The sequence below is a fragment of the Solanum lycopersicum genome, chromosome 2 (genome assembly GCF_036512215.1).
Source record: "Solanum lycopersicum chromosome 2, SLM_r2.1".
Taxonomy (NCBI): Eukaryota; Viridiplantae; Streptophyta; class Magnoliopsida; order Solanales; family Solanaceae; genus Solanum; species Solanum lycopersicum.
In genome coordinates this window covers 43393343-43419215 of record NC_090801.1, presented here as the reverse complement: position 1 = coordinate 43419215, position 25873 = coordinate 43393343, and the positions used below count along the sequence as shown (strand labels likewise).

The following is a 25873-nucleotide window of genomic DNA, read 5'->3' as shown; positions in this document are numbered from 1 at the left end:
GGGAAAATGCACAAGTATCCCCTCAACTTATGTCCGAAATCCCATAGACACACTTATACTATACTAAGATCCTATTACCCCTCAACTTATTTTATAAGTAATTTTATACCCCTTTTCGACCTACGTTGACAATAGCTTGAAGAAAAAAGTCAACCATCGTTGGGCCCACACGATAGTGTCACGTAGACCGAAAAGGGATAGAAAATTATTAATAAAATAAGTCGAGGGATAATGAAACCTTAGTATAATATAAGTATGTCTCTGACATTGTGAGGATACTTATACATTATCCCTATAACTAATTATAAAAAATGATATAATTTGTTGGATCGATTCAATTCAATAATTTCTTCATTTTTTAACAAAATAAAATCAGTACCATAAAAAAGTTACTTACCTAATTGATTTGATTTGATTTTTCGTTAGAATTGATTTCTACCAAACCTCAAACAGCCGAAGTATTTGAGTGGGACAAAAGGATACTTTATCCAAAAAGGTACCAGATCTCAATGAAAAAGTACCATTCTTTAAGCGTACTTAATGGCCTTAATGCAAATTGTTTCATTAGTCCCCATATTTCACAAACAAGTCCACATTTGACTCTTTTTAACTACGGCAAAACACCAGAGATCTCTCAATATCTTTCAGTTCCGTTCGCCGATTTGCTTCCGCCGCCGCTCGCCGCCGCCGCCGATTAAATCTAGGGTCAACAGCTGTTTGTGATAACAACTTCTATCTATTACGGTAAACTGTTTAGTCGCTTATTTCATATTCTTTTTGGCTTGAAATTTGAAGTTTTGCATTATTTTGTATTTTAGCTTGATTCAACTGAAAATTTGGGTTTCGGATATCTAATATTGATTTTTGAGTATCTTATTGCGGAATTTGATCATTTGATTGACTATGTCGGTGTCAATGTTGAACTGGTTGAGATCGTTTACAGGAACATTATATTATTGTTCCTCTCTACTTGGACTTGCTTATTTAAGTGCTTGATAATTGTTTTATCGAGTTTGAGGCGCACCGTGATGCCAAGTCTTAAACAGTTGAGTTGAACTGAGGTGGTAAAGGTTTCAATTTGGCTTACCTCATAACAGCCTTAAAGTGTTGGTGGAAGTAGATCTTGTGCTAAAGATTTTATAGAGTCAGTATTGTAGAAAAACATTACGGGACCTCATTTTTTAGTTTATTCAAAGATTATAAGTTCAAACTTTAGTAATGGTAGTAAAAAAATGGAATTACTTGCTGTGGAGGTTAAAAGAGTGAGGAAAATAAAACAAGGAAATCAAAGGCTGCATTGGATTGAGTTTTCTTTAAAACATCTTCTCCGGAGTTCTCTTGATCATCAAGTGTAGTGTGTCCTGCTAGGAGTCATGAAATCTGGCTTGTTAGAAAAAAGGGTGTCTGATATGTTATTTTACAAAAAAGTGTCTGATATGTTATTTTACAATGTTAGACACTCTCTTCATTTAGTTGATCTTGATTGGCAAATAATAATTCCTTTTGGAAGAAAACTAAAGTTTGAGAGGATTTTTCGGCGGAAAAAACTCACCAGTACAAGATGTTTGCACCGACCATAAATGAACATGTGATCTTGACCTTCTTTATCACCAATTAAGAATGTAATTCATATGTATTCTCTACTTGGTTTGTATTTGATGCATTTCTTAGAGTATTTTTTTTATCTTGGCTTGGTACAAGCTGGATTGTGTGAAGTGACTCTACTTGATGACAATGTTACGGACTGCAAAGAAGTTTTGACCTTGAGGTTGAGTTTTAGGAAGGTAGCTATATTTTGAATGATATATTAATGCATGTTACCTTGCTTAGGACATGTAACATGTCAAACCTTAACTTTCTTTGGTTAATGATGATTGACTAAATGTTGGTGTGCACTGTGCAGGTTGTAGCTCTTTGCGAGGATCAAATGTTATCTGAAAAGGGAAAGATCAGGGTAAATCATTAGAAGTCCTCAGTTAGGATTACTAAAGCGAGATTAGCTAAAGCACATCTGTCCTATTGGCAAGGGTCTTCTGCTACCCAACTGCTAGATCAATGTTCACCTTTAAAAAATCTAAATAATATCAGTTATTACTCATTTCTTTTTAAAACATCCTACTGAGAATGAAGTGTGCCGGTGTGATTGAAAGTGCCTACTTGGTTGCTGTTTCATGGATCTGAAGTCTCCTTATGGGGTAAAACCTAAGATGGATAGAGATTTTGAGCAAAATAACTTTGAACAAGCTCGTTATAGTTCTATAGACACTAGAGCAGAGGTCATTGGTTCTTCAAACCAGAAATTTTTCCAGGATCCATCAAGTTCTATCAATACAGACATAAGACCTCCTGATTTCACTATACCAGTTGGAGCTAGACCTGTAATGAACTATTCCATTCAGACTGGCGAGGAGTTTGCTCTGGAATTCATGCGCGAAAGAGTTAACCCAAAGCAGAACCTCATTCCTCATGCTTCAGGGGGTACTGCTGGTGCAACTTCTTGTATGGACCTGAAGGACAAAAGTGGAATATCTCATACAGGTTCTGAAAGTGGATCAGATATCGCCATGATCACCTCAGTTGGAAAAACTCGAGTTCAACATCACGGGAGGTCTACTTCTGTAAATGAAGGTATAAGCAACCATCAAGCTGTGCAAACTGAAACTAGAGCCTTATCAAGAAATAACAACATTCATGGAATTCAAAGTCAAATGTCTTCTAGATCTAGTACATTAACAAAGTTGAAGTTCCTCTGCAGTTTTGGTGGTAGAATTATGCCTCGTCCAAGTGATGGGAAACTTAGATATATTGGAGGTGATACGCACCTCGTCCGTTTAAGAAATGATGTTTCTTGGGAGGAATTCTGGCAAAAGATGTTAACTTTATTTAACAATTGTCACACAATAAAATATCAGCTTCCTGGTGAGGATCTTGATGCATTAGTGTCAGTTTCTTGTGATGAAGACTTGCAGAATATGATAGAGGAATTTAATGTATTAGAAGGTGATGGATCACAAAAATTGCGTACATTTCTCTTTTCTTACAGTGACTTGGATGATTCTCTGGCTGGTTTGGAGAATATTGAAGGAGATCCAGAAATGCAGTATGTTATTGCTGTAAATAACATGGACTTTGGTTCAAGAAGAAACTCCACTGCTCTGGCAAGCACTTCAGAAAAAAACCTGGATGAGTTTCTGAGTGCAACAATTGCTGGGGAGGATGGTCAAGTTGCTAGGCATGTGGCAGGGGCTGATACTTCTGATCCAGTCATTGGCATGCCTCTAACAAGTCAATCTGCTCATGAAGGGGTATCAATTTCATCACATAGAATACTTGGGTCAAACTTGGGGCATGACTCCAATCAACTAGAATACTTGGGTCAAACTGTACATCATGGTGGCACTGAATGGCAACCTTTACCCTCTTCCATACCAGTTGACAACTTTCCAGGTGTAGGTGGCAAAAACCTGGTTCTTCCATCTAAGCAAGTGCAGTATAACCATGGTTATCAACTACCCAACTCTTCACAACTTACAAATAACTTTCTTATAAGTTCGAGTCATGGTTACATGAACTGGAAAGGAGGCATCGATCCCAAGCAGTCTTACGAGAGCTCACATATGAATGACCAAGAATCACATGCTACAGTAGTGAATCTGAAAAGAGATAACTATCCCCGGGAGATTTTTGAACTTAGTAAAGCAAAACCTCGAGAGAAGGAAGTGCCTGAGGAGGGAAATATAAAGGTAGAAAGCTCTTTTCAGAAAATAAATGAGCCTGAAAAATTGTGGCCTTTGGAATGCAAAAAAGTTGTTTCCTCGAACCCACTGAATGATTCCGCCTCAAGTCACGTTTCTAGAGTTGAAGTTCCGAATTTCACTGCTTCGGCAGTTGTTGGAAACGATGTTATGCAATCTAAAATTAATGAGAAGAGTCAGGAAGAAGTTCAGAGTTCAGCATCTCCTGTTGCTGTTCAGGAAGAAAAACTTGATAGGTTCACAGAAGATGGCTTCTCCGGATCTGGTAGAATATCAAATTCTGGCTATGGAGACTCGGGGGCAAACCCACATGACATTAGCTACGAACAACCATCGATTCCTCCACGAACTTTTCGCTCTGAATGGATACCCAGGGAACAGCCCGGCCTTAATCGTTTATCCAAATCTGATGATTCTGCTGCCTCGCAATTCATAATGGCCCATGCATATTCTGAAGGCTCACAACAGATCATAGAATCCGTTAATAAATTGAACGATGGGAATGTGGCTCCCCAGACTGAGCATTTTGTACCTTCTGGAAGATCTTTGTCTGCTAATCTACATGCTACTGCAGATAAAGGGGTAAAACTTCAGGAATCACAAGGGTTAAGTGTCAGTGCCAGAGAAGTTGATACCAAGTTTAGTGGAGAACTTTCTGAAGCAAATTATAAGCCTGAGCTGAAAGCTGCAACTTATGCAGAGAAAGTGAAATCTGGACTAAGTGATCCTATCTTAAATAATAATATCCAGGCTGAGTCTGCTTCCAGGAAGACAGAGCTTCATTGGGGCGATGCATCTTCACATAGAGCCGAGGGAAATGAAGAAGCAGAGCAACTAAACTCTTTGGCTGAGAAAGAGTGTCAGGTTGGAGCAGCAGTCTCCACAGGGATACCCTCTGGTACTGTTGGTACACTTGAGCATGGAAGCATTCTTTTTGACATTAATGACCGCTTTCCCCATGATTTTCTCGCTGATATATTTTCCAAAGCCAAGCTTATGGATGCCTCACCAGTACCTGCCCCACTGTACAGTGATGGAACTGGTCTGAGCTTGAATATGGAGAACCATGAACCAAAGAACTGGTCCTTTTTCCAAAAGATAGCTCAAGGTGATTTTGATAGACGAAATGTCTCTTTGATGGATCAGGATCATCTTAGTTTGTCTTCTACTCGTGCAAATGTTGATGATGGGGTGTCTATGGATTATGGCTATCCTCCTTTCAAGGGTGATGGAGCAATGATAGATCATATGGACTCTCAGCTCAATATTGAAGCTGAATTCCAGCAAGCATCTCCTGAAATTGTTGTCCCAGACACCATGGATTTGCCTTCTGGGTACAACCCTTCTCAAATCACTGACGTTGAAAGTATGCAGTATGATGTTGAATTGAGTTCAAAAGTACCTGAATCGGGTTATCAGGTATTTTTTAGTAGTTCAGGTTTCTAGCTGCATTATTTTGCTTCAGTTTGAAATTGTTGTATTTTCCAACATGCTAATATGGTGAAGTAAATCCTTTTATATAACATGAAGGATGAGAACCAAGGAGCTCAGAATGCTGGCTTTCCGCTTACCAATCTCCCGCTTGGAGACTTTGATCCCAGCTCTTTGCAGGTACTGTGGACACTAGCTAGTAATTTTTATTATCTTTTGTTTCATGGTGAAATATGTATTTTTATTGGTGGTTGGATATAGGTATAATAGATGCCTGATAATTAGAAAGAGAAAGAAGGCTACTTTTGGAAAGAAGTACTTGGAAGTAAGTAAGAGGAGACGAATGATGCTACTTCACTAATTATTTACTTATAATACATCACCCTTTCTTAATGCTAAATTTCTGAAAAAATGCTCAGGCACTTTTCCCGAGACTGACCTTCTTTAGTCTTTCAACTGAATCAGATATACTACTCATGGGGATATTCCAGTAGTTTTGACCAGAATCTTTTTCAGGTTCCATTATTTTACATCATGGGAAAGGCGGATCTATTACAATGCTGGTTTTAAGGTCTATGATATCCAATTAAAAAGAAAAAGAAAAAAGTTCTATGATATTACCAGAAACTACTCGGGGGTAGAAATATGATTCAACTGAATCGAACATACCAGAGGTTTAATGAGGCAAGTATATTAGCCTTTGGCAGTGAATAGTATATGTAGTTAAGACGGTTTCCAAATAACAAAGAACCACAGTAAATAGGTGGAAAGTGAAGGACCGCGTTCTTTTGCACTATTAAATACCACGAACATGGTAGGCACATCAGTTGTATTGCTGTACAGGGGAACGAAAAATCGGTAATTATCACACGGGAGGTCTCTTTGAATGGAAGGTTGACGAAACCTAGAAAATTTCAAACTTCATAAGCATCCCAAGAAAATAAAGGAGTCAGTGAAGTGGCGGATTGTTTTCTCGTTTTGATTGTGTGTTCTGTGGGAGGTTGGTTGGGGTTGGGGAGGAGAGGGCTTGGCATTCTTACTGCTTTTTGTTTCTGCATATGGCTTGTATATAGATTGTTTCCTACATTTTATTAGTCTATTCTCATACGCTCATTATAGCCACTTTTTTTAATGTACATTCATTATAGTCAATCAAACATCTTTAAAAGTAGTTAGGGCTTAAATAGGTACTTGTAGCTATTCTTTCTGTCAATCTTTGTTGTTAACTTGCTTTCATTCCGTTATAGATAATCAGTAATGAAGATCTTGAAGAGTTAAAGGAATTAGGTTCTGGAACATTTGGGACCGTATATCATGGAAAATGGAGAGGGACTGACGTTGCCATCAAGAGAATTAAAAAAAGCTGTTTCACAGGTCGGTCATCAGAGCAGGAGAGATTGGTGAGTTTCATCTTAAACTGCACTTATTAAGATTAAACTAGAAGAAGGTCAATAGTTATAAAATATCAGCCCAATCATCTCCTAGTTGGGAGATGACGAGGCAATCCTTTTGCCCAAAATCCCCGAAATATCCACCACTCGAACACTTCAGTAATGTTGGTGTTGAACAAAAATCCCCAAAAAGAATGTTGTGTTGCCCTTGGTAGAAAAACCATACTGTTTGCACTGTCTATACCGTGGTAGAAGCTGTGAAGTATTTTCATGTTGACTCTTGATTAATGAGATTAAACGTAAATTGTACACCTAATTGATACTTGATATTATTCCAAGCTACTATATACATACTTGAAATGGCTTTTGTTGCAGTTTAAAAAGAGTCAGGTAGAGAGCTTCATTGCAGTTAAGAATTTTGTAAAATGAAAAACTTATAGATGCTTTTGAATTCATAGATTTTGTTGGTTAAAAGTACACCTTTTAACTGGTAAGTAGGAGCTTTTAAGTACATATATTGGTCATGTTTCTGCTTTCTTTCCTCTAGCTATTTCGTGATAGAACTTGGGAACTATTTCCAGACTGTGGAGTTTTGGCGTGAAGCTGAAATTCTTTCAAAACTTCATCATCCCAATGTGGTGGCATTTTATGGTGTAGTGAAAGATGGGCCAGGAGGGACTCTTGCCACAGTAGCAGAGTTCATGGTGAATGGTTCTCTTAGACATGTTTTACTTTGCAAGGACAGGTGTGGGAATACTGGATAGTACACTTCTTAAAATATTCTCTCTGTTTTCTCTTTTTTTTCATGAAAACTTATTACGTTCTCCTCCCTACTTGAACTGTCCAGACACCTTGATCGTCGCAAGAGGCTCATAATTGCAATGGATGCTGCATTTGGAATGGAATATTTGCACTCGAAGAATATTGTGCATTTTGATCTGAAATGTGACAATTTGCTTGTCAACTTAAAGGATCCTTCTCGACCCATTTGTAAGGTGACCTTCAAGAATGTGCTGCTTTGAGTTCTTTCAATGGATTCTGCATTTGCAAGAATGTGCTGGTTTTGATTTGAAATGTGACAATATGCTTTTTCTTTCTATAGCATACGAGTCTGATGATCATATTCAGCGTATTAACCAATATATTAGTAATACCCTTCGAAAGTACAGTACATCCAAAACATATAAAAGGCAGTTAATCCTGCCATGGTCCAAGCTATTATTGCCAGATTGGTGATACAACCATCCAACAACAACAACATACCCTGTGAAATCCCACGAGGATTCATAATGCCTAATAATAATGTAGACCTAAACCAAGCAACAGGTGGAATACCACAGAAGGACTCAATACCTAATAATAATGTGATTTCTGTAATTGGTGCATGCTTTCTAGATCTAAGGTTGGCTTTTTACTTTTTTCTGGATTACTAGCTTAATGAATGCATAAACAGTTCCTAGCCCCGAACATCAAACAGCCTCTTCATACTTGGTACAAGTTTATTATGACAGTTGGGGGTCGTTTGGTAGTGTATAAAAATAATGCTAAATAGTGTATTAGCAATTATTGCAACAGTAATGCATGCATTAATTATGCTTGCATTAATTATTCATAGATTATTTTTTGGAACTGGTAACATTGTATTTCACATAGTACTTAGGTAGTACTGAAAAACCATATTTGCAAAAGCAGAAAGGAAGTATAATCTATCTAAAAAACTGAACCAAATCTAAATGGATCCTAAAACATCTATGATTGACTCAGTTCATTAGAGTAGACATTTGTACACCAAAAGCAGAATAATAGAATACACTTAAGCTTAACTTCCTGCAGGTCGTTGTTCCTATTCTCAAAACATCTCTCGTTTCTCTCCCTCCATATAGTCCACCAAATACTAGCAGGGTTCATCTGCCATCTTTCTCTGTTTGTAGCCCCAACTCCAGTCATCTCCCAACCGAATAGAGTCTCATTAATTTTGCTAGGCGTACACCAAGTTATGCCTATGAGATTAAGGAAAATCTGCCACAGCTGCCCAATAAAGTTGCAATATAAGAAGAGATGTCTCACTGTCTCATTAGCCTTCTCACAAAAGGAACATCTGTTGCATAGAGAGATTCCTCTCTTGGCCACATTATCCAATATCAAAACTGCTTCCTTGGCTAGATTCTTATACATTAGATTATTTTTATGCATTGTTTATAGAATGCATTGCATTAAAAAAAATTGTTTACAAAGATATGGAAAAGCTATAATAAAGGTATTCAGGGGCAATTGGGTCTTTGATTGAATTAATGCATCCATTAAAACCATTGCCTTGCTAATACCTAGAATAGAAATCCATGGTATTAACAATACATACCTTAATACATAATAGGGTGTATAACTAATGCAAGCATTAGTTATACATAGGTTGGAAAAGAGTACCAAACAAGGTACTAGTAATATACAAGGCTAATGCATGCATTATTCGTTTTAATACACTCTACCAAATGACCCCTTAGGGATCGTTTGATAGGATGTATAAGAATATGTTGAATAGAGTGTATTAGTAATGCTTGAATTAGTTGTGCTTGCATTATTGCTTATGCGTTGTTTTGTTTGGTGTATTAAATATAGTATGTATTGTATAGTTTTTTAAAAAAAATTATTTACAAAGATACCCTCCACAAGTATGGTGATAACATGTAAAAAAAAGTTGAGGGGCGATTGGGTCTTTAACCATGATAATGCATACATTGAACCCTCTTGCATTACTAATACCATGAATTTCCATGTATTCGTAGGAAAATACACTCAATACACAATAGAATGTATAACTAATGCAATCATTAGCTATACATAGGTTCAAAAAGTGTACCAAACAAGGTACTACTAATACACAAAGCTAATGCATGCATTATTTCTTCTAATACATCTACCAAACAATCCCTTAAATCTTCATCAACTAAAGAACAACAAAGATACCGTAGAGGGATCAGTGCAAAACTGATGGAAATTGTGTTGTGTAGGTGGCTGATTTTGGGCTGTCAAAAATCAAGAGAAATACCTTGGTTACTGGTGGTGTCAGGGGAACGCTTCCATGGATGGCTCCAGAGCTATTGAATGGTGGAAGTAATAAGGTTTCCGAGAAGGTAAGCTTTCAATTCCTCTTTTACGTTTAAAACTTCAAATGTGAACGCTGAACTTATAGTCTATTTTAGACGTCATTTTTTTTCACTTCATGTGGGGGATGTTGGTGCTTAATGCTTTTTAACTCAACATGCTGTTATAAAATGCTTGCCAACTTCAAGAATCCAATGAATTATGTGGTCTCTCTTTTTGTTTTGGAAATGGACTTAACATTTATCAGCACCCTAAAAAAGGTCTGGCTTCAAATATCTACAAGTACAAAACTTTTGTGCATTATGTGGTCTCTCCTGTTCATTAGTTTTGCGCCTAAACTTTTGTGTACAATAGCTTCTGCATTTTCTCGCAACACTTCTATCTTCCCTTTGAAATGTTGTTCCACTGTAACTTCATCAGCGTGAGTTCTATATTTAAGATAGAATAAATCATGAAACAATTTTAATCCTTGATGCCTAGTTGCCATTCATAGTAACAAATTTTGAACTTTGCAGGTCGACGTCTTTTCCTTTGGGATTGTGCTCTGGGAAATCCTCACTGGCGAAGAACCTTATGCAAATATGCATTATGGAGCAATTATAGGTTTATATTACTCTATCCCTTCCAACATTTTTCTCTTTATATCGCCCATTGCAGTGTGTGCTGCCTGCCATTGCTGTCTACATCTGACAAGAAGTTGCTTGTTATGTCCTATATTTCCTTCTAAGTGCTGCCTTAATGAAGGATGAGGCAGGAGTTTCAGAGTCCATTCTAGAAGTAAGGAACAGAAGGTTGCTTTTTCACTTAGAAGTGAAAACACAGCAGTATAGACATATTTAGCAAATATATGCACTTCAATTTTATACCCCACTAATTTCTACATTCTTACAAAAAATTCTACTAATAATCAATATCTAGAAATTCCTAATAAAAACTTTGGGTTTTCTAAAGCCACTAAGATGTTAATTGATGTTTTACCATATCTGCAAGGGCATTCTGTAAGTGCCAATATTAGTAAAAGATATTGAAGCTCAACATGGTTCAACTATTTTTAGTGCTAGTTCCTATTCCGGCTAATCTCTTATTTAGTAAGCCATTTAATATATCAAGTCTGGAAATTAATGCAGGTGGTATTGTCAACAACACATTGAGACCGCCTGTGCCAAGCTTCTGTGACACTGAGTGGAGAATGCTCATGGAACAGTGTTGGGCTCCAGATCCTGCCATCCGCCCATCTTTCACTGAAATTGCCAGACGGTTACGTACCATGGCTGCTGCCTGTCCAACAAGACCACACGCTCATCCAGCCAAGTGATGGCGTGGTGTCTATCCCTTCTTTCTTGGTATCTGCATGAAAGTTTCTTTTACAAGTATACTCTGTTTATTCTGTATTATTCAGAGAGAGGAGACTGGTCTCCTTTAGATTCTGAAACAACATTATATGGGAAACATGAAAAACTTTTTATATATGTAAAACATCATTTTGTATCTGTGATAAATCGAAATGTAATATTCTTGGTGATATTAATAATTATAACTATTACCTGTCTTTATTTGGAGTTAGCTGAGGAGATGAGATAAAAAAAAAGTTGCTCCTTCTAAAATAACTCAGAAACGGAAAGGAGTAAATAGATCATCTCCTCACTTTTTCTTCATTAGCTTAGAGGGGAACAAAGTGAATAAATTACAGGCGTGCTGAAGTATATTTATTGTATCATCTTTCTTGTATAGAAGCAAGACATATTATATATAGTTGATAAGTAAACACTCGTATGCACACTGTGTACTCGAACAGTTGCATTCCTTATATTGTCTGCAAGTGTCTAGATGCGAGCTCTCAGAATTGAAGTGTCTAGATGTGAGCTCTAGAATTGAAGTGCTTACTAATAAGTTAGGGGCCAAATTTGAAAGTTTGTTTAGTTCACTACTTCACAATGCAAATGGACATCTACATGAGGCAATCATATTATAGTATTTTCAAAGTCAGCAATATGATAATCTACTATACAAGTTTTTGAAGGCGAATTAACCAAAACAGAATATACAAGTTTTTGAAGGCGAATTAACCAAAACAGAATGGTGCCGCCTACTCAGAACTGAGGGATTGCCACCTACTACTAACATTCCGATTTTTGCTACAGTTGTATTCTTCTATGCAGTATGCAAGAACGAGCAGTTGTACAAATAATTATGTGCATTCATCTTATCAAAACAGGAGCACTGCTATTATCCAAAAGTTATATAATACATGAGCTGAGACACTGAAGAAAATCCATAATATTTATTTACACATAGAAAATCTGTCCAACATTCAAGAGGCTCTCATGGGGTACATTGAAGATGACACTATTTTCCCTGCATATTTTCCTAAGGAATGCATATATATAGTCTATAGCAAGTTTCTTATAAATCCTGGATTCCCTTCTTGCTCTAATTACAGTGTTCCCAAGTATGTGTACAACCCCAGCATCTCTACAACTGTTTAAGAATTCCAGTTCATCTACTTCGGTCTGGCTGCTCTCGTGGCCTGATGATGTGATTGTGCTGTTTCCCTGAGGATGACATTTGGCGGGGGCTATCGAGTCCATTGATGAATAACTGAGTTCAATATTTGCAGTTGATGAGTTCCCATTATAATCTCTTGAATGTTGTGTTTGCTGTCCATATAAGCTGTATTCATCAGAGTCCGAGCAGCCATCCATCATCGAATCCAGCCGGACAAACATAAAGAGATTATCGAAAAGCTTTTTCTCAAAGTCATCATCCTTCTTATGGAGGTCTTTGTAACCATACCTAGCAACACATCGGAACATGTGATAATTCTTGGGTCCTATCCGTTTCACAAGGAATCTTTCATCTTCTGGAACTGTATAAACAGGAAGGTACTTTACACACACAAATACCACAACTGAGTGTATAGCAGGTAGGTTGGTAATGAAGTGAGAAAAGATGTGAGGCACTCCACTAGCTAGCTCGGTGTACACGAGTCCAATTCCTGGCACACGTACCAATCCTAAACTGGGGCCAAGCCCCAGAATCCATGCCATAGATACCTTGCTGTGCATCTCAAATTCATAGCGTTTCACTGTTCCATAATGCCATACATACATGATGACAAGAAAAGCTGCAGCAATCACGAGGGGAACCCAACCACCCTGGTCAAGCTTAAAAAGTACTGCTGAGAAGTAGGTACATTCAACCACCAGAGATAAGACAGTGAAGATAAGGACAACAACCCAATGGCAGTGCCATACTAGTAACATTATCAAAGTCATGAGCAATGTCGTCACCAGCATGACTATCACCACTGCTGTTCCTGTTCAACAAATGACATGTCAACAAGTGAGTTTCAAGGAAAGGCTGTTGTCAACAGTAATAAGAAATCAATTGCAAGACTTCAGAACAGGGATTATTAATATGAAAAGATGGACACATCTTCTGGATTGATTTTTTTGGGATAACTTTAAACTGATGTGCCACTTCCATTTTATTGTTGAACCACTAGACACACCTTATCTTTCTCTCCTCCAAATGAAAAGGAAAGAAACCTAAACCATAGACGGCTGATTAGCTCGCGGCTAATATTAAACTACATTATAATTGTTGAAATCTAGACTTCACGTCATCAGCAAAATTGTGAATTTTGCATACATGTCAGCGAAAGCACCAAAGAGAACTACAATAACCTACAATGACCTGATTCAGTACATCATAGAGATAGGAAATCAACATGCATCAGCTCGAGTGCATGTAACTCTATCACCAAAAAAGATATGAACCCCTAATTAGGACCATACATAAAGGAAGACAACAAACAGAAATATATTTATCAGTCAACCAGTGTCCCCTCAGAAATTTAATCTTATCAAGACTGAAATCTGTCTTTGCATGTTTAAAATGCCAAAGGAATCAAGAAATATTAGATGTAAGGCACAAACTCACCGTAAGCATTGCCTATTTGGCTTTGATTTTTAAATCCAGCAGTAACGGCAATGCAAAGAACCATAAGAATCCAATTAATATCAGGAATATATATCTGCCCCAAGAACTTCTTTGATGTATGCACAACCTTTACTCTTGGGAAACAGCCAAGTGCTAGAGCTTGCTTGATTATTGAAAAAGTTGCAGATATGGTAGCCTGACTGGCAACAATAGCAGCTAAAGTTGCAATGACAAAAACTGGCCAGTATATGCTTTCTGCATTAAAAAAAAAACGATTATTTCTGGCCAGATACATTATAACTAGTATATTTAGTAACCTTTTAATACTACCATATCTTCCTTGATAATTCTACTTTGTTTTCCCTCTTTTTTCTTCAAAGGTAGGCGGAAAATGGTATCCACAGAGACTTTACACTATGACATGATATATAACCTGATTAGTCCTTTTTAGAATTACTTGAAAATAAAATAGGCTCAGTTTGTATTATTAACATAGTAAATGTGCAAACAATATCAACGTTACATGATCAGAATATTTAGGAATTTATGAACATGTTTCCAAGCCACAACCTCCCACCCCATATTCAGAGATCCTGTCCTACCCAATACATGGAAAATGAATCCTTATAGCTTGTTAAATGTTGGTGACAATGAATAGGATACAGTGGACCAGCCTTCTCATAGCATTCAAGTCTTGTTACATAGAAAAGAAATCATTTGTGTCTGATAATCACTAAGAAGAAAAAAGGGATGTTTCCGTTACCAGAGATAAGTGTACTCTTTAGCTTCAATAGGTAAGTGGCTTTTTCCAAAAAAAAAGAAAAAATTCAATAGGTAAGTGATGCTTGATTTAAGAAATTTGGATTTGTGAAAAATCATTTAAAAGAAATTGGGTACGTCTCTATTGGCAAACAAAGTCTCGGATTCTCCTCTATCACTACTCTTCAGCCACAACCTTGCTCGCGACAAGTCCTTCATGACATCTCACTGGTTACCCCACACTTAGTTTCTCTTATATATCCTCTCCAATGAGTAGTTTCTCTAACTCAATGATTAGGTAAAGTGGTAAAGGCTATTTTTCTGTGTACTGAATGTGCACTTTGCCAAAGATACTCCAATCTTTCACTCAGAGGTCAGAGCTCTATCGATATTACGACCTTTTAGGTCCACACTATGTTAATCTGTTTTATCACCACTGAGAAAAAAACATCACTTTTGACATTATCAAAGTTCAAGAGCGAGAAATACCTGGAATAGATCGATAGAATGCATCAACAACGTGATCCGTATTCTGCATGAGGTAAGCTGCTTGTCCAGAATAAGCTAAAAGAAGGCAAGGGAAAACAATGACCGTGAAAGCAAGCTGTATTGCTGACACTGGAAAATGAGCAAGATCAGCAAAAAGTGCTTCTGTTCCTGAAATTGCCAGCCAAGCAATTATAAGTAGGAGCACACACTCATAACCTTGGTGCTGTAATAACTATTGACAAATAACAAAAAAAAAAGGTGTTTGAAAAGAGGGAAAAGGGCATGTGGAAAAAACCTGTAATGCTGAGCATGATACCTCCCAGTGATGTCCAACCATCTCTTTTTCCCCTTTTAAAATACCGATATATGTAGACAGGAGAAAAAGCCCGCAAAACAGAGCTATCATATTTCCAGATGTTATAGATACCAATACCTCCTACTAAGAGAAACCAAAGCAGCACAATTGGGGCAAACAGCCAACCCACTCTGTCTGTGCCATAATGCTGTAAGCTAAACAAACCAACTAATATAATGACAGCAACAACCACTACTACATCTGCATCATCAAGCAGAATAATGAATATCTTTGTGAGTGTGTCATAAATAACTGAAAGAGATGCAAGTAAACAAGCTGTAATAAACAAACACATCAAAGAAAGGTATTTGGAAGGTAAATTAATACCATTACTCATCTTTGGATGGTCCACCTTGATCCCACCAGAAGCTGAAAGAACTGAGAAAAATATTCTGCATAAGTACTTTCTTGGAAAATATAAGTATACTTCTCTTTGATAAATAAAAAATCTTTTGGTTGATTATAACACCAAAACAAGTTCCAAATCATGACATGAAGTTCCAAATTTTCATCTGCTAATTTGACAACGACAACAACTATGCCTCGGTCCCAAACAAGTTGGGATCACTATATGAATCCCCATTTCTTCATTAAGCTCATATCATATTATCATCATACTAAATAAAATAGAAGTGCAATAAGTTCTTATATATATATACACACACACACATTCCCTAACAAGTAAAAACCTATACTAAACTATTTGATAAAAAAGAATTCCTTTCATTACACCAAAATACAAATGAAGTAAAAGATCTCAAAAGCAGACAACAAAGGCTGCTTTTGTTTCTTAATGCACGTACTTGCCATAGCATTTCACCACTGTTTGAGAGAACCTAAGCTATATAAAATAAAAGTAAACGAAGGTCCATAATCAGAAATAAAATTATAATGCAGTACTAGGTGGTCCATCTCTTCCCATTGTGACTAACACATGCGACACCAACTTAACAAACATCATCTCTCCTCTTACTAATCTGCTTTTAAGAAAATTACCTAATAAACTTTAAAAAGCCCTTAACAAAGCATTCCATGTAGATACCATGAAAAAATCATCACCTTCTTAGATGTTTTTCTCTACCAAACTTACTTCCATCCAAGCCTCATTCCCTCCATAAGTATCTGTACTATACCTTTTCAACATCATTCTGTTCCTCTATGAGCTCTGATGGCCATAGATCTTTGTCAGGAAATCCTTGAACTCATCTCATTCCTAATCCTAGATAGATCTTCTCAACGATACTTCCTAGGACACTTTGGTATTTGTTCTTTCTGAGTATTTTAGCTATCGTGACATGCTTATTGACAATGAAGAGAACAAGCTGGGAATTCTCTCTTCACGGATTAGCCTCTACAAATACTGTGAGCCAGAATCAGATGTGTTAATCATTATCAACTGGGAGCCTGATGATTTAAAAATACTTCAATCCAAATCATTATATCCTTCCACACTCCTGCCCTTTATGAGATTACAACATGCCTCAAAACCTATCATGCCCTCGGCATCCATGCTAGCAAGAATCACTTCCCACAAAAAGTCCTCCTTTTAACTTTGGATTTTCTACTATAACAACTTCAAATTAAGATTTATAGAAAAGAAAACAACCATATATAGATTCACTGTCCCACTCCATATGACACTATTACTATTTAGAGAATCACACAATTGCTTCTTTGATTATTGCTTCCTCTGTTCCATTTTTTGGCACTATTTTCAATCAATCTGTTCCAAAAACAATATAACATTTATTTTCTTTGGAAACAAATTAACATTTGACTTCACTATTTACCCTTAATGGCCTACTTTAACCACCATGAAAATCTGGTAAATCTCATGGAACACTTAAGACCACAAGTTTCAAAAAATTTTGTTTTCTCGTAAATTCCCTGTCCAGTCAAACATTGTCATGAAGGGACCTTTCACAGCATAGGTCTAAAATATTTTCAAGCGTCAACATGATATATATACTTCCTTTGTTTCACAAAGAATGACCTGGTTTGATTTGGCATGGAGTTTAAGAATATAAAGGAGACTTTTAAATTTTGTGGTCCTAAATAAAGTTAGGTCAAATGTACAAAACTGCCCTTTGATCTTGTGGCTTAAACATGCCACGTGGAAAGCTGATATTAAAATGTTACAAAAAAAAGAAAGAGGTCATTCTTTTTTAAACCGACTAAAATGGAAAGGAGGTCATTCTTTTTTAAACGGAGGGAGTAATAACTTTCATGTACTTCCTAAATATGTCAACTATTTCAAAGAAGCTTGAGGGACCAATCATCAATGTCCAGATTTACAAGAAATCAAATGCTTTAACCGTTCGAATGTGTTATTCTTTCTGGGAAGGAGAGTAAGTTTTTTACGCAAACTTATTTACTAAAACAAGAGTAAGAAGTGTTGAACAACTAAAAATAAATAAGAATATTATCTCTAAAATGTAAGCATGAAGTCAATCACACAAGTCAGTATGATATCAGAGTAGGAAGAAATCTCCAATTCAAGTCATGATTGACCCAAGAAAAAGCATCAGGTCGGCTTTGATGGGGCAAGCTGAAAAACTAAAATAGATGACGAAACGTCAGAACTCAAAAAAACACCAAAAAGAGCGCGAACTAAGTGGCACATAGGACTAAATGATAATCCATGCACCAGGATCCCCTCTAGAATTCATAGGGTTCACCTTTAGGAATCACGTTACAATGATGTAGAATTGGCTTTTCATATATGTCTCAGCAGCCAACTTGCCTTTGAGCTGGAAACTATTGGTGAGATGCTCACTTTGTTCATGAAATAAACTAGGGGAGCTTGGCTTTGAAAGAGGTTGACTTGACAGGGAATATCCTCATGTATCAATAAAAACAAGCAAAGTAGGCCGATACTAATCAAGTTAGAGCCCAACCTCTTTTATGGTGTACTGTCTGTCTCTTACTAAGTCGCGATCTTGTAGCCAAGATAATTCTAATCATGTTAGCAAATCTTTAATCCTCGCCTCTCATGACTTTCATCAAGAGGAGCGCAGAAGTATATAATACTATGTGTTGGCCAAGCATGGTGTTTTATTGGTTAAGATTGTTGGTTAAAAGCAACATGTAGCTTTCGCCAAAGCAGAATCTTAGTAATATCAAGTAACTTGTTACAAAAGTGGAATCCCCACCAAGGAAGGTAGAGATAATCGTCAATCAATATCAGATGTTGCCAAGCTTCAATTGACAATTTCCTTATCAATTTGTGGGTTTAGAAGCATGAAAAGAAATTAAATATGGTGAAGCAGACAATGTATATTCTTGACAACTTAAATGGCATTTCTACCATCGATTGGTGAGTTTGGATGTACAAGGACTAGGTACAAGAAACGAATGCTAGCTATAGTGGATTTTATCGAGTGCAACTCAAGTACTATTTGTGATGGATGCATGTTGTCTTTATTTCCTACTCTAATCACTAAATACAAGTTCAACAAGTAGTCAGCAATATAAGCTAAGTACAATAAAACTGTCAGCAGGTACACTATACTAGAAATGTATTGAAGTGGCGTTTCTAATCATCGAATTTTATCTATACCGGTTGATAAGATTGGTTTTCAAGGAAAATATTATCAGGTAGAGTGCTTCACTATATAATAAGTGATGAACGTCAACCTAGTCAGTAACAGCTGACAAGTACAAGATGAACTTCAAACTAGTGTACCTGATATGGCAGGAGTGAGAATTCCATCACCAATTACCATGCAGGTGCCAACAACTACAAGAATAAGAAGTGCGTTCTTCCTATACGGATATGCCTCCAACCATCTTTTTGTTTTCGCAGCAAATGAATGCTCATGGAATGTGCTACGGCTATAAGTTGTCAGCTCCTCATCAGTTCGGTGTTGGTTTGGAATTGTATTTATCTTAGCTTGTCGACAGAGTAATGAATAAAGAGCAAAAGTCCCACCTGAAAATGGTAAATTCAGTTCTTCCACCCTAGTGCATCATAGAATACTTATATTGGTGCTTCTTTTATTTATCTAATTCTTGCAGTAGGAACTTATAGCTGAAGATTCTGGCAGAGAGAAGTTACAATTACATCAAACTGACAAGGTACCAAGTAATTATCAGAAAATGTATCTCGTGATTCAATATAGTTGCACAATAATTCAAAATTCAGAAAAACATAAAGAAACAAACAGCAACTACCTTAACCTAATATGACAAAATTTGATGGATGACCACTACAAAGTCATATCAGTTGATTTTAAAATAAGTTCAATTTTACTTAGTGAAGTTCTGCCATTTTTCTAAGCAGAACACACTGCAGACCTTCTTAATTGCTGGGTGAGAAGATGGAGGAGTAAGAGCCAGGAGAAATGGTGGAACACGATACCCTTGTATATGGTGGACTATTTAGAGAGAAAGAAACAAGAGGTGTATGGAAAATACTGCAGAATCAGTCAATAGATCAAATGGTGTTGTATGAAGACTTTCTTTTATTGCTGTAAAGAGGAGGGTATAGAGGATGCGGGACAAATTTTAAACTTTTTCTTTTCTTTTTAAGTTTACTAGCAGCTTTCTTGAGTGGGTCTTTTTTGGGTCACTGATGTAAATCTTTTTGATGGTTGTCAGCATACCCTCATTGCTGAGGAATACAACTTTACCTTTATCAAGAAAAATATCATCAAAATTAGAGAATCGGTTTGTTGCAGTGAACAACTAGCCTCAATTTTTAAACAAAACACTGCATATAAAAAAGTATTAATATTCAGCAAAACATTATATCTATGAGAAAGTCACATAAGAAGGTTGTTTTGGCATATAATAAATATTAAGAATCAAAATTTGATACCTCTTGTCAAGCTAGATAATATTAAGCAAAGGCATCAATTTTGATTGGAGAATTTCTCATCTGTCGATTTCATATTGTTACACTCTGTCCTTATAGCATTATGAGCTACTTAGAGGAGGCATGGTTTCTTAGTATTGTCTAATGGAGGATCCGGGTCGGGATAATGGATAACGATAGACAGATCAAAGACTACATATTGCTAGGAGGTATGGTTTCTTATGGTACTCTTTTTAGTTTTAAGGTATCATTTGATGGAAATAGAGGGAAAATATTTGGTTCACATTTATCATTTTAATTTGAGAGGACTTCAAGAGACAATTCCTTGTGATAAATTACCTCCAATTAGACTAAGCTTGGTCCAGTAGTAAGAGCGCGGAACATGATGTGTGGGTTAGGCGCACGTCCCGAGTATGAATCTATCACAAACTAAAGCCTGCTATTTAAGTGGAGAAAGGTAGAGAGCCCATTATCCCTGGTGTTCCAAATTGTGCCAGCTTGGCCTCTGGGATTGCTTGGTTAGTAATACAAAAGAATTGGGCAAACTGCTTTCGGGATGCTAGACTGTCTTTTCCTTCTCGACAAAGAGAGCTTAGTCGACTGCAACAGTTTGAGTGCTTCAATCGATGCAGCGACTGAACAAGTGGCCTGTGGTGTACCAGGTTTTCAAGAGCTAATCCTCTTTATTAATTACAGTTCTATAACAGATAATCTTGTGTCATATTTCTTGTCATGAATCTTATTATACCTCCTAAGCATTCGGCAGTGCTGCCTTATTTTGAGAGGTGTAAGATAAATCTCAGGGTTTCATGTAAGTAGGATTGAGTGGCTAAGAGTCTAAGCCTCATTCTAAGTTGTCTTTATATTTTTCATCACATTGGGATAGATGGCAAGAAATAGTTTGAGTTGCTTGAGGAACACTGTGTTGCCACATCTTTGCTTAATGAGGTTTTAGCTATTAAATATCGAGATTATGGTGATAAGAAGAATGGACAGATACTATGCTGTTGCTGGTGGTTGTATGTTGAATAAGGTTAGAACCATGCCTAGAATGTGGTGTGTTTCTGCAGGGCATAATCTCTCTCAAGATCAGAAGTCTTCTTTTGGGTTATTTCCGCGAAATAATATACAATTTATCCTCTTTTGTATACATTTATTCTAGATTTGGAAAATATAGGCGATGGGAATGAGAATAGCAGTCATTCTCTAGTATTCAAGAAGTTCTTCCATCTATTACTATCTATGTGAAGCAAAAAGAGGAGTTTTTCTGAAAGTAAGCAGTAAGTGCAGGTGAATTGTTGTCATATACCAACTTAGGTGACATAAAAATGAATGGGGAGAGGAAGAGTATTGAAACTTTAATTACAATGGATACCAAAAAGAAAGAGAGTAGGAACCGAGAAGTATCACCCAAATTGCCTTAAGGAGCAATGACCATTTTGCTCATCAAAACAAATTTTAAAACCATATTGTTAATAAATCATATAAAATAATTCACAGGAAAGAGAATTTTATAGACCATGTCATATCTAAATTCTAAAACAGATGTCCTACCATAGGCTGCATACATGCAAAATCTTAGAGAAAATAAAGGAATCTTCTGTGTCAAACTAAGAGGAATCAGCAGCATTATGCATTTCATTCAGAATTTTTTTTCTTTCCCATATCTACAGCGGCATCTTGGCTTCTTCAATACTCTATTCCCCTTTCGTACCTGCTTCAAAATGTTTTACTTGAGCTGAGGGTTTATTAGGGAAACAACCTTTCTACTTTCACAAGGTAGGTGTAAGGTCTGCGTACACACCGCCCTCCCTGGACTTCACTTGTGGGATTACACTGGGTACGTTGTTGCTGTTGTTACCATTACCTACAGCCTCACCATTGATTTCATTTTTCTCCAAGAAGAAAGCAAATCCAGAATATTAGGTATATCAGTTTCTTGATGTAACTGCACTGCTCTATAGTTTCTCCATCTCTCACACCACCTTACACAACACACACTCTTTCCCACATCCTATTGATTTTAGCCCTAATTATCAATGCTAGGTTCCTAGTTGTAACCTAGAAATTGCAGTTCTCCGTTCTCTCTAATTGACCGGTCTTCAAACTGAGAGAAAGGAGAACTAGCTTAATCCAGCCAATGAAAGGTGGACAATCAAGCTAAATCATCATATATGCCATTTCCAGAATATGTTAGTAGTACAGAGTTAGAATTTTCAGCTACACAGAATAATTTCATTTAGACATCCTTCTCTGACTTTTGAAGCAGTCATGGAACACTTACTAATCATAGGACATGCATTCACAGATACAAGGTATCAATATATTAATCAGATGTGTAGCTTTTACTTCAAAATCAGCTTACCTTGGCCATTGTCATTTGCTCTACATACTATGAAAACATACTTGAGGAGAGGGATAAGCGTAAGAGAGTATATAATTAATGAGAGTGCTCCAATGACATCTTCTGGATCCTGAATTCCATGGGGAAATGTATTATTGTAGACATATAAAGGAGATGTCCCAAGGTCTCCATACACCACTCCAAGACTCTGATAAGCAAGCCGCAATAACAACAATGTCGAGAATTTCTGAATCAAGACACGTGAATCAGGCAACTCGCTAAACAATGAGCATAACTAAAATGATCCATACGTTGCTCACTTTGTGATCAACGAAATTAGAAGTAAGTACCGGGTCATAATTACATTCAAAGAAATGCAAGTATGAAGTTTGCAGATGATTTACAGTTTCAGTTATCTGCTTTTGATCGTTCATTACTGCTGCATTCATAAAGATGAAGTATACAAGTATATACACGACGAACTACATAACCATACATTATATATAAGTACACTTCCATAAATACACACACATGTTATTTGATATCAACCTAAAATCACCCTCTAGATCTATAGAATAGCTATCCAATCATCTACAGTGGCAGATGAACTAATTAATGTCTTACTGGATCCATGTAATTCTTTACATACATATATTATGAGACTGGAAACTACTCATGCAATAAGATCAAGTAGGCAACAAACCATCCAAGCATCTTTAAGCTGATTGAGTGGTAACATATTACAGTTCAAATTAATCAAATGAATCCAGCAGTGCTTTGGCCAAAAATAAAAGGGGGGAAAAAGTAAAGAGAAACAGTAAAGAAGCAAAGCAAGCAGAAAGCAAAAGGTCCCCTTAAAAAAAGGTATCTTTGACAATAACCCATTCCTGAGGACTCAATTTCATGCACACAAAAGAAAGGTACATGTTACCTTTTCTCTATACATATTTCTTAGCCTTCCAGCCTCCTCATCCATAGGCTGATCAAGCTTTTGCTCTAAATCCCACATCCCTCCTTTATTTTCATTATTCTCTTCATCAATTTCCATCTCTTAGATCAAATCCAAGAATTACTACTTAACTTGAACCCTCCAAAAGTTTCAAGCCAAAAAGAACCCCCAAAAGCCAAAATTGAAAATGGAACAGTGCAAGAACAGAGTGGATATATCCAAAAAGATTTGATTTTTTTTTAATTTTTCTCAATCAACTTATATTCTCAAGTGGGGTCAAGTCAATCAATATCAACCACATAAGAAACCAAGCCAACTTGGTAACTTCAATCCTTTCATTTTAGTAACTCAATTCTCCTCAAAAACAAAAGGTGTACTGAAATTAAAGAAAGGTTCTTTTTTTTTTCTTGAAAAGATCGAAGAAAGTGGCCAAACCCCAATTCTTGAAAAGGAAAAGGGGAGAGAGAGAGATAGAAAGAGGGAAGTTAAGAGTTTGTTGCTGCTTCAGTAAACTCTTCTATCCCATTTACAGAGAAGAAGTAACAAACAAAAAACAACTCAAATCGCTTTCACTTTTCAAAGTTTGTTCCTCTTTTATCTCTTTGCTATGTACTACTGCTCTGTGTTTGTGAGAGAGATTTGATTAGAGTGATTTCATGCAAAGCTGGCAGTTTTGGAAATTAGTATGGTGTTACTGCCATGCTTAATTTCTTACTATATTAATACAAGGAATCAAAATCAATATTCTACCAACCAAATACATTACTCCCCTCCTTTTCTTTTTTGTTTAGTTTCTTAAAAAATGTTTTTTTAACCAATTATTTACTTCATTTAAAAAAAGAGTGATTTTTATTTTATTTTTTTAAGCAATTATTTCCTTTCATTTAAAAAAAGTGATGTTTTCTTTTTTTAGTCTATTTTAAAAATTGATATTTTTCTTTTCTTTTTTTATAATATTTTAAGGTGTGTTTGATATGAAGAAAAAGATTTTTCGCAAATTGTTTTTCAATTTTTTATGTCTGATTGGGTTAAAAGTTTTGAAAAATATTTTTTAAATAAACTTATTTTCCTCAAAATTAAGAAAAATAATTTCCTTTCAAAAATTAAAAAAATATTTTTCAAAACTTTCCTCCAACTTCAAATGATATTTCTTTTGAAAAAATAAATTTAAACTTATTTCTAAAATATTTCCAATATCATATTTTTATTTTCCACGCCCCCACCTCATCCCCCCTAACCCCTCCAAAAAAATTAAGTTGTTTTAAAAAAAAAATCAATTTCAAATTTTATTTTTTCACTCCATCCCGCCCCTATCCATAACCCCCCCCCCCCCCCAATCAGCCCACCCCCTCCAAAAAAAATAAGTTATTTTTAAAAAATATTTTCAATTTCAATTTTTTATTTTTTCACCCCATCCACTCCTACCCGCGACCCCCCTAAAAAAATTTAAATTTGTTTTTAAAAATATATTTTTATTTTATTTTCAACTTCAAAATTTCATTTTTTTCACCTATATCCTTGTCCACGCCCGAGGAAAGACTCAAAATAATCCCTCATCTTAAGGTTAAGGCTCAAAGTGATCGTTGAGTTTTCACATTGAGCATTAATAGTCCCTCATGTTTGCAATATTGGTGCACTTTTGGTCCCAACTAAAATTTTTCCTATTTTTTAACATTAATTTTGTCTAAATTTTTATACAAGAAATGTGCAATCGTTTTTCTATATATTTAATAGAAATAATAACTCTATCTGAGAGAATATGATAAGAAAAACTAGAAATATTATTGCAGCTAAACTTAGAACATTTTAACATATGACTTTGCTAGAAAAGAAAAAATTATACTATTGCGCGTGAAATTATCCTGATGAACCTCTCGACTTTACGTGCAATACGATTTCTACTAAACAAAACAAAGTGGTTTTCTTCTCACATTCTTTGATATGGAGTTGTTATTTCTACTAAATATATAAAATGACGATTGAACATCCCATACATAAGTTATGGATAAATCAATGCAAAAATATAGGTAAAATTTTGATGGAGAACCAAAAGTGCACCAATATTGCAAACATGATGGATTATTAGTGCTCCATGTGAAAACTCAAGGATCACTTTGAGCCTTAATCCAAAGAAGAGTTACTATTTTGATCCTTTCCTCACCACGCCCACTCACCCCCTATCCCCCACTACCGCTCCAATTTTTCTTTTTTTAGGTTTGTTATTAAAAAATATTTTCAACTTCAAAATTTTCTTTTTTTCACGCCTATCCTCGAATCCCCTCCCACCCACCCCCTTATTAGCCCCTAACCACCCCCCAAATAATAACTTAAGTTTGTTTTTCTTTCAACTTCAATTTTTTATTTTTTCAACCCTACTCTCGACCCCTCCCCCCACCTTCCAAAAAAATTTAAGTTTGTTTTTAAAAAATATTTTCAACTTTTTATTTTTTCATCCCTACCCTCCCCCAGTCCTGCCTACCAGCCCCCCTCCACCCCACCCCCAAAAAAGTTAACTTTATTTTTAAAAAATTATTTTCAAT

General features: G+C 36.1%; 2 protein-coding genes across 3 annotated transcripts; one reads left to right on the top strand and one right to left on the bottom strand.

Moving 5' to 3' along the window:
* The first annotated feature begins 387 nt into the window (after positions 1–387).
* On the top strand, positions 388–11228 carry LOC101248152 (uncharacterized). Of its 2 annotated transcripts, XM_069293301.1 has the most exons (10): positions 559–744; positions 1702–1784; positions 1904–5174; positions 5286–5366; positions 6434–6586; positions 7159–7322; positions 7425–7572; positions 9586–9708; positions 10195–10282; positions 10807–11228. In XM_069293301.1, the coding sequence occupies exons 3-10, from the start codon at positions 2172–2174 to the stop codon at positions 10992–10994; spliced, it is 3948 nt and encodes a 1315-aa protein (XP_069149402.1). In that variant the 5' UTR covers positions 559–744; positions 1702–1784; positions 1904–2171; the 3' UTR covers positions 10995–11228. The 2 variants fall into 2 exon arrangements, with proteins under 2 accessions (XP_069149401.1, XP_069149402.1); XM_069293300.1 differs by lacking the exon at positions 1702–1784 and having other exon boundaries at positions 388–744.
* A 627-nt stretch (positions 11229–11855) lies between these two features.
* On the bottom strand, positions 11856–24596 carry LOC101247871 (potassium transporter 11-like). The gene is made up of 8 exons (XM_004231536.5): positions 23316–24596; positions 22406–22631; positions 18910–19155; positions 15552–15602; positions 15165–15425; positions 14870–15037; positions 13622–13876; positions 11856–12995 (listed from the first exon to the last, which is right to left on the bottom strand). Exons 1-8 carry the CDS (start codon positions 23430–23432, stop codon positions 11965–11967), a joined length of 2355 nt encoding a protein of 784 aa, XP_004231584.2. The 5' UTR covers positions 23433–24596; the 3' UTR covers positions 11856–11964.
* Between the last annotated feature and the right edge of the window lie 1277 nt (positions 24597–25873).

Excerpts from the sequence above, each read along its gene's own strand:
- LOC101247871 (XM_004231536.5), bottom strand. The coding sequence starts at position 23,432 with ATGGAAATTGATGAAGAGAATAATGAAAATAAAGGAGGGATGTGGGAT. Across the intron at positions 19,156-22,405 it reads AGCAAATGACAATGGCCAAG|GTGGGACTTTTGCTCTTTAT; the intron begins GTAAGCTGATTT and ends TACCATTTTCAG. Across the intron at positions 12,996-13,621 it reads CCAAATAGGCAATGCTTACG|GAACAGCAGTGGTGATAGTC; the intron begins GTGAGTTTGTGC and ends TTTGTTGAACAG.
- LOC101248152 (XM_069293300.1), top strand. The coding sequence starts at position 2,172 with ATGGATCTGAAGTCTCCTTATGGGGTAAAACCTAAGATGGATAGAGAT. Across the intron at positions 5,175-5,285 it reads TACCTGAATCGGGTTATCAG|GATGAGAACCAAGGAGCTCA; the intron begins GTATTTTTTAGT and ends TATAACATGAAG. Across the intron at positions 10,283-10,806 it reads GCATTATGGAGCAATTATAG|GTGGTATTGTCAACAACACA; the intron begins GTTTATATTACT and ends AAATTAATGCAG.